The sequence below is a fragment of the Neovison vison genome, chromosome 13 (genome assembly GCF_020171115.1).
Source record: "Neovison vison isolate M4711 chromosome 13, ASM_NN_V1, whole genome shotgun sequence".
Lineage (NCBI taxonomy): Eukaryota > Metazoa > Chordata > Mammalia > Carnivora > Mustelidae > Neogale > Neogale vison.
In genome coordinates, this window is record NC_058103.1 from 146,688,311 (window position 1) to 146,706,078 (window position 17,768).

The window sequence follows — 17,768 nt, forward strand, 5'->3', positions numbered from 1 at the left end:
GAAGCACCTGCCCAACCAGGTATGAAATCATCTTTTAAACTAATGTAATTCAGGGGCGCCTGGGTGGCTCAGTCGTTAAGCATCTGCCTTCAGCTCAGGTCATGATCCCAAGGTCTTAGGATCGAGCCCCCCATCGGGTTCCCTGCTCAGCAGGAAGCCTTCTCCTTCTCCAACTACCCCTGCTTGTGTGCTCTCTCTTGCTGTGTCTCTCTCTGTCAAATAAATAAATAAAATCTTAAAAAACAACAACAACAACACTGTAGGGGCACCTGGACTGTGCCCCACATCGGGCTCTCTGCTTGGCGGGGAGCCTGTTTCTCCCCCTCTCTCTGCCTGCCTCTCTGCCTACTTGTGATCTCTGTCTGTCAAATAAATAAAATCTTTAAAAAAAAAAAACTACCATAATTCAGGCGATGTATTCATGCTAGAGGAACAGACACACACAGCATGTTTGGGAACTTGGTCTATGACACGGCTGAGAGGACTGATCAGTGGGGTGAAGCCCAGCTAGTGCAGACATAAGGCCCAACCTGGTCTCTTACCCCCACCTGAACACAAGAAAACATCATTCAAGCCCCAGACATCATCAGGTCAGAAGCTCCCAGCGGCCTCCCAAGAGGAACTCTTAACCTTCCCACAGTGCACCCTTCTACTGAGGAGAACTCAAGAACTCAAAGAAATAAGAACAAAGAACTCAAGAAATTAGGAAGCATGTATAGGACAATCAGTTTCTCTACGTAGAAGAAAGAAATTGGATTCTTTCTTCGACCAAAGAGAAAAAAATAATTAAATGCAAAAAACAAAACTATGGAAAAATTCAAAGAAAACACAGGGGAATATCTTCATGACTTCATGGTTGGGGAGAATTTTTAACACATAACTCAAAATTGCAAAACATAAAGGAAAAGAATTACAATTTTGATTATAATGAAAAGCATTAATATTTGATTATAATGAAAAGCATTTGTTCAATGAAAGGAACCATAAGTAGAATGAGAAGATAGGCCACAAACTGGAAGATATTTATGACATGTACAGCTGATAAAGGATTAGTACCCAGAAAATGTGAAAAAAATACAGTTAAGAAAAACGGAAACAAAATAGGTCGTTCAATGTATGTCAACTGTATTTTGATTTCCTAATTTTTAATTTTTTGAAAGATTTTACTTATTTATTTGAGAGAGAGAGAGAGAATGAGATGGATGTGGGGTAGAAGGAAAGGCAGAGTCTACACTGAGCAGGGAACCTGACACGGGGCTCGATCCCAGGACCCTGAGATCATGACCTGAGCTGAAGGTAGACTCTTAACTGAAGGAGCCACCCAGATGCCCTATACTTTGATTTTTTTTTAATTTCAAAAAAATTTCTCAAAACTTTTGATAGACACTTCACAGTAGGGACATGCCACAAATATTCGAGAAACACAATAAACAACGTTCAACATCTTTGCTAATCAGGGACTTAAATCCACAACGAGATACTATTTTATCCATTCCAGATTTGTAAAAATGAGAAAACTAGACAATATCAAATGTTGGTGAAAATGTTGAGTAAGAGGACCCATATGCAGATGACTCTTGAACGATGGTGGCGGGGGGGGGCCAGGGGCGCCCACCCTCCTGCGAAGTTGGAAATCCGTGTGTAAGTTTTCACTCCCCAGAAAAGTAACTACTGTCAACCAGAAGCCTTGCCCAATCAATTGATAAATATTTTGTATTCTATATATCTTATACACTGTATTCTTATAATAAAGAAAGCTAGAGAAAAGAAAATGTTATTAAGAAAGTCATAAGGAAGAGAAGATACATTTACAGTACTAGACTGTATTTATTAAAAAAAAAATCATGTATCTGAGGACCTGCACAGTTCAAACCTGTGTTGTTCAAGAGTCAACTGCATTTCTGGTGAGAATGCAAACCAGAACAACCCCGTTGGAGGATAATTTGGCAATATCCAGTAAACAAGACACACACTTTATGACTTAGCAATCCCACTCAGTCCTAGTCCCCAAGAAACTCATAAGAATGTTCATTGCCAAAATTACAGAATAGGAGAAATATGGAGGGGAGCCCTCCTGGCTCAGTTGGTAGAGCACGTGATTCTTGATCTCAGTCATGAGTTCAAGCCCCACATTGGACATAGATCCTAGTTTTTATTTTTTTTTAAGATTATATTTATTTATTTGACAGAGAGAGAGATCACAAGTAGGCAGAGAGGCAGGCAGAGAGAGAGGAAGGGAAGCAGGCTCCCCACTGAGCAAAGAGCCCGATGCGGGGCTCGATCCCAGGACCCTGGGATCATGACCTGAGCCAAAGACAGACGCTTCCCCCTCTCTCTCCACCTGCCTCTCTGCTACTTGTAATCTCTGTCAAATAAATAAAATCTTAAAAAGAAAAAAAAAAGACAGCCATGGTTAATGGTCCCTCTACCCAGATCACACTCTCTCCCCCAGGAAACTCCTGGGGGGTGGCATGGACTGTAGAGGTGGGGTGGGGTGCCCAAGGCTAGCTCAGAGTCCTGGCCATGTCCACCCATGCATGTCCATCTTCAGATTCCAAACCCAAGCATCAAGGACAAGGAACTCATTACACCAGAGTCGGTTTCAGGAAGCTGGGCTTTCGGCTTTGCAACAGAGTGGGGGCCGAGAGGGTCCTCATGGTCTGAGGGGAGCCAGTGAGGGGTGTGTACATGGGCATTTAAAAGGACTGACGGAGTTGGAGCGATTATCTGCGCAGCTGCCAATGACGATAACAAGAAAAACGGAGTTTGGGTTGGAAGGCTACTTGGTGTGATCTAACAATATTTAAAATGCACAGCATGCCATGGTTCCATGTTACAAATTTCTCCTATAGATATACCTACACAACTGCACAAAACATTTTGTATACAGACATTTATTGTAGCACTGTTTGCAGGACCAAATAAAAGGAAACAACCTTAAAGTCCACCACTAGGGAACCAGGTAAATCAAAGAGAGCATATCTACATTTTGAAGCACTTACTACATGGCCATTAAAAAGAGCAAGGAGGGAAAAAAAGAGCAAGGAGGATTTACCGCGTGGATACACAAAGATCTCTAAAATGTATTAAGAGAGGAAAGCAGGATCACATCGCCCAGCTGTGTGAACAAGGTGGGCTTGCCCATGCCCAGTCTGGACTTGGAAGGCTATCCGAGAGACTGACAGCACCGGGGTTTTTGTGACGGGGAACTGGGGATGTCAGTAAGGAAGATACACATCCTTTTGCAATATTTGAATTTTTAAATTGTACTTATGCATTCTCTATATTTACCAAATATTGACATTTTCAGAAATGGGACTTGGAATGAAGTGTGGCTATTACAGAGTCCATACAGGTATCTATGTAGCTGTGACTTTATAAGGTGAAGGGCCACCATCGTAGTCCCCCGACACTGGGGGCGCCGGCATTCAAAAGACCGCGGAAGAGTGAAACGTACAGATGGAAGGCAGGAAGGATGCAAACGGCAGTGTGGATGTGAGCCAGGAGGTGGCGCTACAGAGCCCAGGCCCGGACTTAACCAGAGAAAAGTACCCGGTATTCGGAAAGGGGGGCTCATATTTATATAAACATAAAACAGCTTTTGCACCTCATTGTCGCGCCCTTCAAAGTAGTCTGCTGAGCCTGGATACTCAGAGGAATCGCTGAGCTCGGGCCTTAAACATATGTCAGAGACTCCTGCTTAATCTCTGCCGACAGAGGATGGCTCTAATTTTGGGAAACATTCAGATGTCATTAGGCCACATGTTTGGTTAAAGAAGCGAGAGATCAAGTCAGGCAATTAATTCTTTGGTTAAAAGAACAAAACAACAAGGCAGAGACTCAAAGCAAGCTGCTGCTCTGACGCTTCTTAAAAAAGAGGTTCTGACGGCTAAGCCCGAAAACGGTGCTAGAAAGATAATATGTGCCTCGGGGGCGCCGCGGGAACGCGGCTCGGGTTCCCAGGGGACAGCTTGGAAGAGGTCACCGCTCCCTCGGAGAGGCGGGCTCTGTTTCTATGCTGAGAATGGGTCCAGGCCTCGCCCTCGGGGCGGCGGCCGGGCGGCGGGGCAGAGGCGCGGGGCTCAGCTCTTCTTGCGCAGTTGGCTGTACTGCGCACGGCCCAGGATGGGCTCCATGACGCTGGGCCGGAAGAAGCTGTCGCTGACCCTGCGCCTCGGCTTCTCGCGGGCCACCGCCGGGAAGGCCGGGCGCAGCGCGGGGGGCGCGTCCACCCTGTCCTCCGGCGCCGGGCTGGGGGGCGCCCCGGGGCTGCGCGCGGGCCGCAGGCTTCCGCGGGGCTGCGAAGGACGCCGCGCGGGCTCCGGGCCCACGGGCGGCACCCCAGACGCCCTGCGCTCCGCCTCCTGGCGCACCACCTCTTCGATGTCCCGGAATTCGCTCTCGGGCTCCATCAGGGACAGCCTGGGGAGCTGAGGGACCAGCAGCTGTGTTAAGGCCCCAGCCTGGCCCTCGTCCCTGCCTCTCCCACCCACCGCTTCTCTGGGCCCCTCGCATGCACCCCTCCCAGGAGCGGCCTTCGGAAGGCGCATCCTGGGGTGTGGGGCAAAGAAGCAGGGAAGACATCTTGCCCTCTCCAATGGTCTCCTCGGTCCACACCCCCAAGGTAAGGCAGGCAGCCCCCTCCCAAAGTGCCTGGACCCCTCGGGTCGCCCTCAGGGCTCGCTCCATGGAAAAGCAGCGGATTTCCTGCCTGAGCTGTGCGCTAAGCACAGCCCACCCGCTGTCCCAGCCACGGTCAGGGGATCCATGCCTGGCCCTGTCTGGAGCCCAAGGAGAACAAGCTGGCAGCCAAGACCCCCACCAGCCTCTTGGAAATGAGTAACTGAGTAAGCCCCGCCCCCTCAAGGGGTGGGGTCCTGAGTGGGCCTTCCGGAGCCTGCGCAACCTGTAATTCACTCTGGGAGGAGGCCAAGGGACTGCTAGAGAGGCAGTACTGGTGTCTCTTGGGTTTTTCCTGTTGTTAATAGGTGATAGGATTGAGATGGGGCAGCAGCTGTGCCCTGGAATAGAGCCCGCCTCCCAGGGTGTCCTGGAAGCCTCCAGGCAGCAGCACGCAAACCCCCCACCCCCAGGTGAGAGTTGGGCCAACTGGGGACCCTCAGACTGATGGTCAGAAGCAGGGGCTGTGGGGAAAGGTCTCAGGCTAGGGCCACTGTGTCTATACTCTTGGGGCTGGCAAGCGCCTCCTACTGAGGCCACAATTTGTCAAAATGTTTCTGGGGTGCTAAGGATCAGAAGAACCACACCAAGATTAGGGAAAGGAGGACCACTGCAGCCCCTTGGGTCAAATCTGCTTTCCCCGTCCTTCCTAGGCCGCTGTAGTGGGACTCACCGGCACATAGTGGACCACCGTGTCGACCACGTTGTCAGTGACGCCCTTCAGGGCATCTGACAGGGACATGGCCCTCCCTTTGGTGGAGGAGACAGCACTGGCCGGGGCGAGGCCAAGCATCCTCGCTGCCGAGCCCAGCACCGCCGCAGGCGCCCACGTAACGACGGAGATGGTGCTCTGGACCGCTTTCTGCAGCGTGTGGGCCACGCCGCCCAGGAGGCCTTGCGCGCTGGACAGGGCTGCCACCTGGGGGCCGGAGCTAGGTCAGCACCTGCTGCGGCGCATCCCCGGGCCCGTCTCCAACCCGCGGCCCCCAGAGCTGGAGGGAAAGAACGTGGACACCAAATGGGCGAAACTGTTTGCCGATTTCTTCCCAGCTGTGTGGCCTTGGGCAGGTCACTTGCCCTCTCTGGGCTTGCTTCTTCGTGGGCACCATGGGGATGATAGTCTCCGCCCTGCCTGCTTTCTGGGGGCGAGGGTCAGCTTAGAGAAAGGCATGGAAGTGCTTAGCCGGCTGTCGGGGGAGGGGGTCCGATGAAAGGCGCATGTGTGCTACGTCTCTGGGTCTCGGGGCGCAGACCCCTGTTTCACCCCGTGCCTCTGCTTTGCGCCCCTCGAGGGGCCGTGGGACCTTGAGGCGTCCGCGCCCCCACTCAGCCTCTGCTCGCCCCCTTACCTCGTTGAGCTGGTTCTCCTCCATGTCCGATTCCTCCTCCTCCTCCGTCTCCTCTCCCTCGGTGTCCGTCCGGTCGTCGTGGTCCTCGTCCTGGGCGGCGGCGAGGTTGTGCAGCCAGGGCACGCGCACCTCACTCCGCCGCCGCGACACCACCTGCATGGCGGCCGACGCGCCCCACTGGGCCAGACTGCTCTGCGGGATGGGGGTGGGGGGTGGAACGTGAGCTGCAGGCCCGGCACACCTGCAGTCCCCAATGGGGGGCGCACCCCTACCGCCGGGGCCAGGCCCCGGCGCACTGTCCCCCAAACTTGACGCTGAGTTCTCACTGACACACCTGGGGCGCGCACATCGGGGGCGTGCAGCTCTGTGAGGTTTCCTAAGCACGCCCATGTGCAAACTACCACAGATCAAGAGAGAGGCCATTTTCAACACCCTGTTGGTACCCACCACACACACCCCCTCCGGGGGACCGCATGGGGACCTCTGCCAACAGAGCGTGGGTTCTGCCCATTGCTGAACTTCATGTAAATGGACTCATGCAAGGTGGCTTCTTCCATGAATAGCGCCTTCTGTTCCACATGGTGCTGCGGACTCATCCGTGCTATTGCACATCCAGAGAGCTCCCTGCTTGTCACTCTGTGTCATATCCCATGCAGCTCTACCGCAACCCGCCCACTCTGCTGTTGGCGGACGTCCGTGTTGCGTCCAGTTCTCGGCTAAGGATAAAGCCCGATAGGAACATTTGGACGTGTCTCTGGGGACACGTAAGCTCTCACTTCTGTTGGGTTGAACTGCTGGGTCTTAGCCGGGAGGGGTGTTTAGACACTCCTTGGAGGTCTCTGAAGATGGAAAAATGTCAAGAGGGCCACAGTGTCCCATGGGCAGAAACAGACCCGGGCAGGTGGGCTAGCGCCCCCTGGAGGCACAGCCTGGGAGCGCCCCCAACAGGGCTTCCTCATCATACGGTTCCAGGAGACACCACTGTGTTGGTGTGAACAGGATGCCTGAGGTTGTGTGGTACTAGGCTGGGACACGCGTCAGTTGCAGCCCCCCCGGGTGAATGTCCCCCAGGGCAGGGGACAGAAGGGAACCACTACTCTCATATCCCCACTGGAGCCACACAACCTGCTGACATTTGTTTGAATGCATGAGTCAGGCCTGATGATGCTTTTAAAAAGTGTTATCCAAATGATGGCTGAGAGTGGTTTTGTTTTGTCTGCTGACCCTTAGGCTTTAATTTTTAACTTTTATTTCCTTTATTTCCTTATTTGACCTTTGGTGCTCGCTTCGGCAGCACATATACTAAAATCCTTATTTGACCTTTGTTTCTTATAAAGGTTCTTATGAGAAAATCTATTCTATATCTGCTAAAATACATTGGGGGGGGGGTATGGAGGGGAGTTACCCCTTCCTGGCCTAGAAAAGGCAGTTTTACCTTAGGTGCAAGTAGGATGCAAATTAGAAGCCTCCGGAAAGGAAATGTGAAAACCTGGGGGCAGTTAGGGTCAGGGATGCAGCCCAGCTAGCGTTCTCTCCCCAACAGAAGGAGTTTAGGGCCTTGCTTACTTACAGGTGACACTCCATGGTCCCTGGATAGCAGCTAGGGGTCTCTGCTCCCTCATAGGTGGGGGGGCACAGAAAGAACCCCCTTTGAGAGGATGAATGCTGGGGTGGGACTCAGAGGGAGAGGGAGAGAGACAGAAGTGGACAGCAGGGAGGACCACCCCAGCAAGGCAGGCTTGTCCTTGGCTCACATCCTACCCTTCCCTCTCCTGGAAGCCCAGACAACTGGGTCTCCACCCCCTTAAGCCCTTGTCCTTAGACCAAAATTCCCAGCCCAAGTTGGAGGAGAGAATGTTCCTAAGACCAGAGGTGGAGCTGGGTAGGGACAGAAGGGACCCAGACTGGGGGTCAGCCAGAGCTCAGGGCAGACACTCACCAGGGGTGCCACACCTGGGATCCACATGGCCAGGGAGTGGCCCTGCTTCAGCACCCGCGCTGTGGTCTGGAAGGTGTGCCGAGAGAGGGTGTTGGCCAGGGCCCCAACCCTGTGCACGAGGCTTGGCTTGGCTTTGGGGGGCTTCTGGGTCTGCTGGTGTCCTGGAGCAGGCGCTGGGTGGGATTTGGTAGGAAAGACAGGAAAGCCAATCAGAGACAAGAGAAACTGGGGCTGTGTCTAGGGTTGGAAAGTGGTTACGGAGCTCCACAAGTCTGCTGGTGACTCGGGTCACTCGCTTTCCCCACTTACCAATGGGGAGAGGAGGCTAAATTAGGATAGTTCACTCTGGAAATCTTGCTGGGCCTTTCCTGCTCCGGGGCCGTGGCTGGCTAAGCCCTGGCTGCCTCTTGCTGATCCCCAGGCAGCATGGGTCCCCAACCCACTTCCCAGGGAAGGTCTGCCAGCCCCCCTAGTGGTAGATACCTGACTCTTCCTTGGCTGAAGGGAGGAGAAAGTCTACCATCTTCTCAACACCACCCAGGGCTAAGTCGGCCCCTCCAGAGGCCAGCCGGCCAGCTCGGGTGTTGGCGGCATACTCGGCAGTGTCCTTGGCTACCCCCCAGGCAAGCTCACAGCTGGCCAGAGCGGCCCCCAGGACCTTGTCTGAAGTGCTGGCGATGGGCACGCTGATGCTGTTCCTGGCACTGCGAAGGCGGGTAGAGATGGTGTCCTTCAGCTCAGAGGCAATCTGGGGGAGATGGGGCAGGGAGTCAGGCCTGTCGGTCTGGTAGGCCTGAGCCTGGCCTCCAGGAAGGCCTTATTTAAAGGCTCAGGGGAGAGGTAGCCAGCCGGCTCAACTAGTAGAGCGTGTGACTCCGGAGCTCAGGGTCATGAGTTCCAGCCCTACACTGGGCACAGAGCTTACTTAAAATAAAATAAAGGCCCAGGGGAGGGGCACCAATATCTGGGCTCCTTGATTTATCTGGGCTTTAAAGGGAAAGAGCTCCGGTCCTCCCTGTGCATGGATCTCTTGGTTTCTGTGTGCCCCACTTCTGCCTGGCAACACCCTAACCAACCTTACCCCCCACAGGCCACCTCCTCGATGACACCTGGCTTGATATTCGCAGGCACACAAGGCGTCGCCGCTCCCACAGGCCTTGAATGTCTCGTCTGTCCTTCCCTCAGAACATGCTCCCATTCCCATCTGCATTTAGGTTGATTCAGAGCTGTGGGTCATCTTCCTACCAGTTCCATATTGAAATAATTTATCTTTCTTTCCTATTAGTCTGGGAGCTCTTTGGCGACAAAGAGGCTCCTCAGCTGGAAAAATGTGGAGAGCCCAGGCCTCAGAGCCCAGCAGGCCTGCTTTCATGTGGCCTCCACGGAGGGCTATGCGGCCAGGGAGAAGTCACGAGTTTTCCCATCTGTAAAAGGGGGAGACCCACACTGTCCCAGAGGGCTGACAAGAGGATTAAATGGGAGGCCCCCATAAATCGTACTGTGGCCCCGGGCATAGGGTAGGGCTCAGTAAGTCTTTGTGGGATGAGTAGACAGTTGGTCAGTGAGATGAAGCTCCTTCCCCACAGCACGTGACATGGCCCTTGTCTAGTAAATGCCCAGTGCGTACGCAGCTAGGTAAAGTCACTGTTTCAGTCCCATGGTCCGTAGAGGGCTGGATCTTGAGGGCCTGAGACTGCAAATTTGGGACCTGATGAGTGTGGCCCATGATCTTACGTGACTAGAGTTACCACGTGGCCCAGTGCAGGCTCACCGGGTATCCTGGGGTAGGGAAGGCGAAATGGGGGGATCAGAAGCAGAGGTAACCACCCCAAGCCCCTGTTTCAGTTTACCCCCTAGGTTGTGCTTGCTTTCCAGAAAACCTGCCTTCATGTGGCACCATGAGGAGAGGAACGAGCCCACTGTGTGGCCTAAGGGGCAGGCAGCCACCCCCAAGCCCGGAGGGCACTTGTCGTAGAAATGAAAGGCTGACACTCATGGAACCATCAGCCTGTGCCCTCTCCTCCTGAGAGGCGGGACAACAGAGGACGGGGCACGTTAGAGAAGATGAAAGGGCCTCACCTTTTCAGGAGGGTACTGGAGGGCTGGGATCTTCTCCTCCAGGTGGTCCAGGCCTCGGCAGGCCAGCTCGTTGGCAGCTATGACTAGAAGCGAAGGCCACAGTGGGGTGAGCCACAAGGACCTAGCAGGGGCCTCTGTGCCGAGGAAGGGGCCCTAGAGCCCTCGAGAGCCCCCAGGTCTGCTGCCTCCAAAGCACCTTGGAACCCGAGCCCCCCGCCAAGCCCTTTGCGCTCCCCATCCTCTGTGACTCCTTGAGGCCAGGCTGGTGTCCTCGCTCTGTGTAGGAACTCTGGAGTCAGGCAGATCTGCGCTCAGAGCCCGGTGTGTCCCTCTGCAGAGTGTGGCTTCGGGTAAGTCACTGTGTGCCTCAGCCTCAGCTCCCCCGCCTGTCAGATGTGGACTAAGGGTGCCTACCCTGCAGGGGTGTGGTGAGGAGGAAGTGGCAGGAATGCTGTGAATCACCAGCAAATACTGGGCTCCCCCTCCCTGTCCTCCCTCCTCTGGGTGAGGTCTGGGGGCGCAGGAAGGACGAGGTGTGAGAGGAGCAGCCCTCGGATGGGCCTTGTGGGGGTAGGGCCGGCACTGCTTCGTCCTCCAGGTGACCAAGTCCGAGCTGCAGCCAGCCCAGGCCCTGAACCGTCCGCGTCCTTCCTTTCAGCCTCTAGGAGTGAGATGATCAATGGCGGGAAGAGAAAGGAGTTGCCCCCCAGAGAGGGGGGCAAGTGCCAGGGGACACAGATGCTTTTAGGGGGTACAGGCTGCTGAGGACAGAGCTCTGCAGTCATGATCACGGAGGTCGGTTCTCTGTGCTTTCATACACTCTCTCTCCAGATAGCTCACGTTTCCTCACAACATCCTCCAGCAGCAGAGGGCCCAGGTGACTTGGGCCATCTTCTGACCGGGCAAAGTGAGACCCAGGGTAATTACTGAAGGAGTCTGTGGGCAGGGAGGCTGGCCCAGGGCGGAATCCTCGGACACCCATAATTCTCTAATCAGGATGGTGGAAGGTGCTAGACTTCTTTGTGCTGCTGGAATTTCCCTGGGCCCTGTCGAGAGCCTTGCCTTGGATGCACTTGGGATGGGCCCGGGGTGATGTGCGGAAGCGCTGAATCACTGTATTATATGCCTGAAACGAACATGCTGCTGTATGTTAGCGATCCTGGAATTAGAGAGGTCGTCCTGTCCCCCTCATCCCCTCCCCAGGCTCTGCCGGGCCAGACCTGGTGTCTGCCGCCCCTGCTTCTGTGTCAGACTCTGCCACAGAAGAGCTCCACAGCTGCTGCCAGATTTGGGGCCAAAGTGGGCATCTGGTCTACCACGAGCTCCACTCCCACCACTGCCCACACAGCTCTGCCCATCCCCTCCCCTGCCCATTTTTGGCCCATCACTGTCATCCCAGGAAAAATGTCATCGGGGCTGTAGATGGGACAGCTCCGGATGAGGAGAGACGTAGGTCCACATCTGTACCTGTCTCTACAGCCGTCTCTACTGTAGCATCTCTGTCCGTAGAGAAGATCATGTGACGGAATGTAGGTGGTTAGAAACACCACCGGACAGCCGAGAAGGCACACAGACATGTCAGCAGACAGACAAGCAAGCTCTCAGACAGAAAGACAGACAGACAGGTGGCGGCCTGCCGGTGCCCCGAGGACTCACACTGGGTGGACAGCCTGCGGACCACCGGCTCCATGCTCCAGGCCGCCAGGCTGCTGGCGCCCTGCACGCCCTTCTCGTAGGCATTGCAGACAGAGGCCACCAGCGGGTGGGCTTCCTTGGTGCTGGCGTAGGTCTTCTGGAAACACTCACAGGTGCCGCTCACCACCGGCAGCTGCAGGACCCGCTGCAATGCGCTCTCCTGCTCCTGGCGTGGAGAGAAGGCAGGCAGGCAATCAAGGGGTTCCCCGCACGCTCCCGCCTCACGGCAAGGCAGCCCCGGGGTCATGGAGCCCGCTGCTGAGGCTAGCCTGCGTCCCGGAGACCTAGGAGGAGCCCAGGCCGCAGCGGTCTCTGGATGGCCCACAGGAAAAGCCACAGCCAGCCTGCTGTGCTCTCCTGGTTCAATCCAGCTCTGCAGAGCTACAGGGTCACAGCCTCCCCACCCCTGTGTGGGCTGGTCCCCGGCCAGGCGCGCTCCCCTTCCCTGCCATACCCCTCTTGTCTGGCAGAACGCCGCTCCCTCGACACGCTTGAGCATCCCTGCCTCTGGGAAGCTTCCGGACCCTCCTCCCTCACATCAGCCCTCCCTGGCTCATCTCCACATCCCTCGCACGGCCTGGGATTGTGCGTACTCGTCTCTCTCCCAGCCGGCTGTCATCGCTGCGTCCCCAGTGCCCAGCCGCGGGCTGGTGCAGCAAGGCCGGCTGAACAAATGGAAGGGTCGGGGCTGCGCCTAGGAGGGGTAAGCTGAGGTCTGCCCAACTGCACAGAATCACAGACGTTTAGGCCTCCGGGAGCCTCGTAGCCAAAGGGCTTCCCACAGTCTCTCTGGCAGGCTTGTATTTTTATTTTCTAAAATTTTTTTCCATTTCTTCATTTAAAAAAAATTTAAATTCAACGAATTAACATATCATGTGTTGCTAGTTTCAGAAGTAGAGGTCAGTGGTTCATCAATCTTATGTAATACCCGGGGCTCATGGCATCACGTGCCCCCCTTAATGTCCATCGCCCAGTGACCCCATCCCCCCATGTTCCTCGCCTCCACCGCAGGCTCAGATTGAGATGCCTCCTGGGATGGACCTTGCCCCTCACAGCGTGGCCCATGGCCCTTGTTGGACAGCGCTGCTGAGCTGTGATGTGCCTGCACCCGCCGCTCCACCCCTGCCCTCTGGAACAACACCAGGCAAATCTATTTCATCATGCATGCGCTGGCCCTTCACATGTCTGAAGGCAATGTCTGCCTTTAGTGCTCCTTCCTCCGTGCCGAACAGCCCTAGATCCTAACTTGGCTTACTGGCCTGGTCTGGTGGTCCCCTCCAGATATGCCACAGTTTAGTGCGGTCTTTCTTAAGCATATGGCACTCCACATTGAAGACACCATTCCAAGGGTGGTCTGAGCACGTGGGGTATTGTGAACCTGCTACCTCTCATTACTGGGGTGCTGTGCTTTTATTAATGCAGTCATAAAATGAAAATTCAGGTCACCCCAGAACCTCAGTGAACAAACCCTGGCCTTTGAAGAAAGAATGTGGGTTCGAGTTCTGCACAGGGAAATATTTACTTGGTGCCATTATGGTCCAGACACTGATCAGGGTGCTTGGGGGACAAGACCTGAATTCTAACAGTGACCCTCTGAAGTCAGTGCTAACACTTTGCCGGAGAGGACACAAAGACCCAGAGATGTGAAGTGACTTATCCAAGGTCACACAGCACTTTGCTGGCAAGGATACAAAGACCCAAGATCACAAAGCACTTTGCTGGCAAGGACATAAAGACCCAGAGATGTGAAGGGACTTATCCAAGATCACACAGCAAGGGTCAGGATTCCAACTCCAGCCTGAAATGGCATATCTGCAAGATTCACTTCGAAATATCGCCCGGTGGGGGAGTAAATGAGAGCGCCGATGAGGCAGGACGGGCCATGGGATTGATAATGGCCGTTGCAGTTAGTGCAGAACATTCATATTCTTCTGTCCGCTCTTAGGACTGCCAAGAATTCTGGTGAAAAGACAAGACAGAAAGCTCCCGAGGTCCTGACTCGGACACTGGAGCTCTCTCTGCAGTTCACGGTTCTGCTCTGGAGGCAAGGACCTGGCCTCTTCTCTTTGTAGGCTGAGTTAGGAGACCCGCCAGGGAGACTCGTAATAGCAGGTTACCATGTTTTAGCTTTCATTTTGCAGACAACTTTGAAATTTGAACTAGAAAAAGATTATGACTGTAAACAAGGGAATATTTTCTTTAACATTTGGTCAGAGCCTTTGGGGGTTGTTGCAGGCAAAGCCACAGAGGGAGAGAGAGGTCCTGGCAAGGTGGAAGAGCATAAACCACCAACCATTACACTGGGTTAACTACGCACTGATTCATTTTATGCCTCTGTGTTCTATGATTTAGTATAAAACTTGGTGGTGATTCTGAGTGCAAAAGTTAGCTAAAGTCTAAGTTGGGAAAAGATGGGCATTATATGAGCTCACAGTTTTTAAGTTTCACCGACGATTTGAACTGTGCCTAAATGAGAGAGGCCTTGCCTGGGGGGGTCGGGTACCCCTAAACGTGTCACACCACCCCAAGTCACAGTGAAAACCAGGCTAGACACAAAACCCTGGAAACAATCCTCTAACCCTTTCCCATATGCAGCACAGGCTGTGCATCGTGTAACTCCGAGAGGGGCCGTTCATATGTTCTAGAACACGCACAACGCCCCGGAGTGGCAGAATGCAGAGGCATTGGAATCTACATCCTGCCTGGGGGGACGAGGTGACGGCTTCTGTACCAGGGTGTGGAGCACAGTAGTTCCCTTCCTTTCCTTACCCACTCAGCCAGTATTTCTGTTCTTTTCCTCCAAGGTGCTCAGTTCTCGGTAGGCACTCCCCTCATCCTCTAAGAGCCCCTGCAAAAGGTACTGAGGGCAAGAATAATGACGACATAATGGCCAGTGCGAGGGGATATAATGGAGACAGAACTTGTTCTGAGGCCCCTGAATCTCTCCTCCCTGCTCCTTCCTCCCCCACTCAGTGGTTCCCCCACTTCCCAGATAGGCCCAAGTTACTTACGGGGAGGTCTCCGTCCAGCAAGGCTGGGCCCTTGTTGACGGCCATCATAGCTCTTCAAGCTGCAAAGCAGAGTCCCAGGTCCATCAGAAAGCCCTGAACTTGAGATCTGCAGGGTCAGTCCCCTGCCTCTCATGGTTCTGGCGAGGCCCAGGCTGCTGGGGACCTCCAGCTCTCTCACCAGGAGACATTAGGTCGCGGAGCACGAATGTCACAGACAAGCAGCCACAACCTAGACCCCACTGTGGGGAGCTGCCCCACAGCCTACTTGTTAACGGAAGTTTCTTACAAGGGTTCAGGGTAAGAAACGACAAATAAGGGTAGCTTTAAGAAATGAGGGTTTTAGATGATGGTAAGGGGTCCCCACGTGAGGATCCAAAAGAGACTAAAAGAATAAATTTCAGGTTTAGTCTTTTTTTGATGAAAAAGTTCTGCATCAATTTCTCTCTTTTTAAGCGAGCGCACCTGCCACCCCTTCCCAGAACGCTCAACGAGGAAGCACCTCGTCACTTAAAACCAGCCATTCTGGCTGTGTTCTAGGAAAGCTGGCACCCCAGAATATCTGCCCTCCACTCTTGGTCATTCGCCTTGAATCGTGTCTCCCGCAGTGGTTTCCCTGCAGGCCTCTTCATCTGCAGGGCAGTCTCAGGGGACCCCCTACCTTCGGCTTCTCTCAACTCTCAAAAACCAACCCGGTAAGGCGGCTGTTCGCAGGGCCCCGCGCGCACGCGAGTGGAGGCTGCCTCAGTCCCACACAGCTGGGCTGCCGAGTGGCTCCCCCAGCAGAAGCAAGGCCGGCTGCTCCAGGGACACCGTGGGCAACACTGCCAACGCGTCCCCCTCGGAGGAGGGCGGAGAGGAAGAGCGCGTTGGGTCAGGCGGTTGTCATGGTTATCTGAGCCGGGGTCCCCTGCGCACGGCCGAACTTCTGTAAGGAGATTTGAGCAACTAGGAGGAGGACTGCAGAGCTGACAGCGATCCGGCCCCAGGGGAGGGACTGTTCCAGAGCCATGAAATATCAGCTCTGTAACATGTTTCTGGCTCCCAGTTCTCAAAAAACTGTCTTCCAGAGGGAAGGTGTCGGAATATAGGTCATAGAACTCATAAATTGTCAAGTTCTGTAATCTTCGGCTCCTTTTTCACAGTGTCCTGTGGACCGTTTTTAACCCATTTCCTTCATCCAGTATTATTTACTATTAAGAGTGTATTTTGAACAGTAAGATTTAAACCCACACAGGGACAGAGTTCACCTGAATGTGCCACTCTTTGATTATTACGATAAATTGCTCTTGGGGCGCCTGGGTGGCTCACTGGGTTAAACGTCTGCCTTCAGCTCAGATCATGATCTCAGGGTCCTGGGATCCAGCCCTGCATTGGGCTCCCTGCTCAGTGGGGAGCCTGCTTCTCCCTCTCCCCCCTGCCCCCCACCCCACCCCTACTTGTGAGTCCACTCTCCCTCTCTCAAATAAATAAATATTTTTTTAAAAAAGATTGTTCCCCATGAAGAAAAAGACCAGAACTAGGGGTTGACTCTAAACTTTGAGGGACCCATTTCAATCTCTGAAAATTGCTAGATTTCAAGGAAGCTTATTGAACTCTACCTGGTCTATGGTGCCACCAGAAAATGCCTCGGGAGAGTCAACTGGACTTTGCTGTCTGGAGAAGTGCACTGACCGGGATCCTCTTCCTGATCAACAGCAACCAGATAACCAAGAACTATCACCTCTCATCCCTTCCTCAGCAACAAATCACACAGGAGCCCAAGTTCTAGTTCCTGGCTTCAAAGATGATAGAGGACTGTGGTGTAAGCTATAGTTTTCAGATTATCTATCTGTGGTGTAAACTAGTTTTTGGATTATCTAAGAAGGGTCTTTTAAAATGGGTAACGGGTTGCGGGGGGAGTGCATCAGGCTGGCTCAGTCGACAGAGTCTGCAACTCCTGATCTCAGGGTCAGGAGTTCGAGGCCCATGTTGGAGCTTTATTAGTAATAAAATGGATAATGAAGGGACAAAGCTGATTTTCCTTGTTGTTGGTAGAATGACCTCTCTTGTTGACTTTCCACTAAGTTGTTGCTGTGGGCAACAGGAGAAAGTGGCAAGGAGATGGGGAGATTTCTGACGGATCCTCAGTAATCCTGTACCTGTGATATAAGGCAGGGAAGAGGTCAGAAACAGAGAGTCAGGGCGCCTGGGTGGCTCAGTAGGTTAAGCCGCTGCCTTCGGCTTGGGTCATGATCTCAGAGTCCTGGGATCGAGTCCTGCATCGGGCTCTCTGCTCAGCGGGGAGCCTGCTTCCTCCTCTCTCTCTCTCTGCCTGCCTCTCTGCCTACTTGTGATCTCTGTCTGTCAAATAAACAAATAAAAAATCTTTAAAAAAAAAAAAAAGGAAATGGAGAGTCAAACAGGGAGCCTCCAAAAGGAGTTATAAGTACATGATACGTTTAATACTTATTGATCCAACTTAGAATTTTAAAATACAAGACAGTGGGGTACCTGGGTGGCTCAGTGGGTTAAGCTGTTGCCTTGGGTTCAGGTCATGATCTCAGGGTCCTGGGATTGAGTCCCGCATCGGGCCCTCTGCTCAGTGGGGAGCCTGCTTCCTCCTCTCTCTCTCTGCCTCTCTGCCTACTTGTGATCTCTCTCTGTCAAATAAAAATAAAATCTTTAAAATACAAGACAGTAATGGAGAGGAAAGGAAGCATCTAAAAAAGGAGACCCTACCCTCACTTCAAGGTTCAGGACGAATTATCCATGAGGCTCTGTCTGGATTGCAAACTGGGCCAAAGAGCAGTTCCAAGCCTTTGGAGCCATGGCTCTGGGCCAGACAGTGTATAGGGCTCCGTGCCAGAAAGCTCTGCTGACAAAGCCAGTCCTCTGGCAGCTTCGGCTGGGAGTCCAGAATGTGGGGGAGAGGTGAGAAGTGGTGAAAGGGCACAGGGCAGTCCTCTGGGAGCGGTCGGTCTTCCAGCCCCAGCTTGAGCGACAGTTACCGTCTTTCCTCCCCTCACCCCCCACTTT

General features: G+C 53.6%; 1 protein-coding gene across 2 annotated transcripts; it reads right to left on the bottom strand.

Annotated features, from left to right (window-relative positions):
* Positions 1-4,082: 4,082 nt before the first annotated feature.
* On the bottom strand, positions 4,083-15,810 carry PLIN1 (perilipin 1). Of its 2 annotated transcripts, none has more exons than XM_044230951.1 (9): positions 15,443-15,810; positions 14,754-14,812; positions 11,704-11,908; positions 10,048-10,130; positions 8,452-8,716; positions 7,969-8,141; positions 6,030-6,221; positions 5,354-5,599; positions 4,083-4,430 (listed from the first exon to the last, which is right to left on the bottom strand). In XM_044230951.1, exons 2-9 carry the CDS (start codon positions 14,799-14,801, stop codon positions 4,083-4,085), a joined length of 1,560 nt encoding a protein of 519 aa, XP_044086886.1. In that variant the 5' UTR covers positions 14,802-14,812; positions 15,443-15,810. The 2 variants fall into 2 exon arrangements, with proteins under 2 accessions (XP_044086886.1, XP_044086884.1); XM_044230949.1 differs by having other exon boundaries at positions 15,412-15,810.
* Between the last annotated feature and the right edge of the window lie 1,958 nt (positions 15,811-17,768).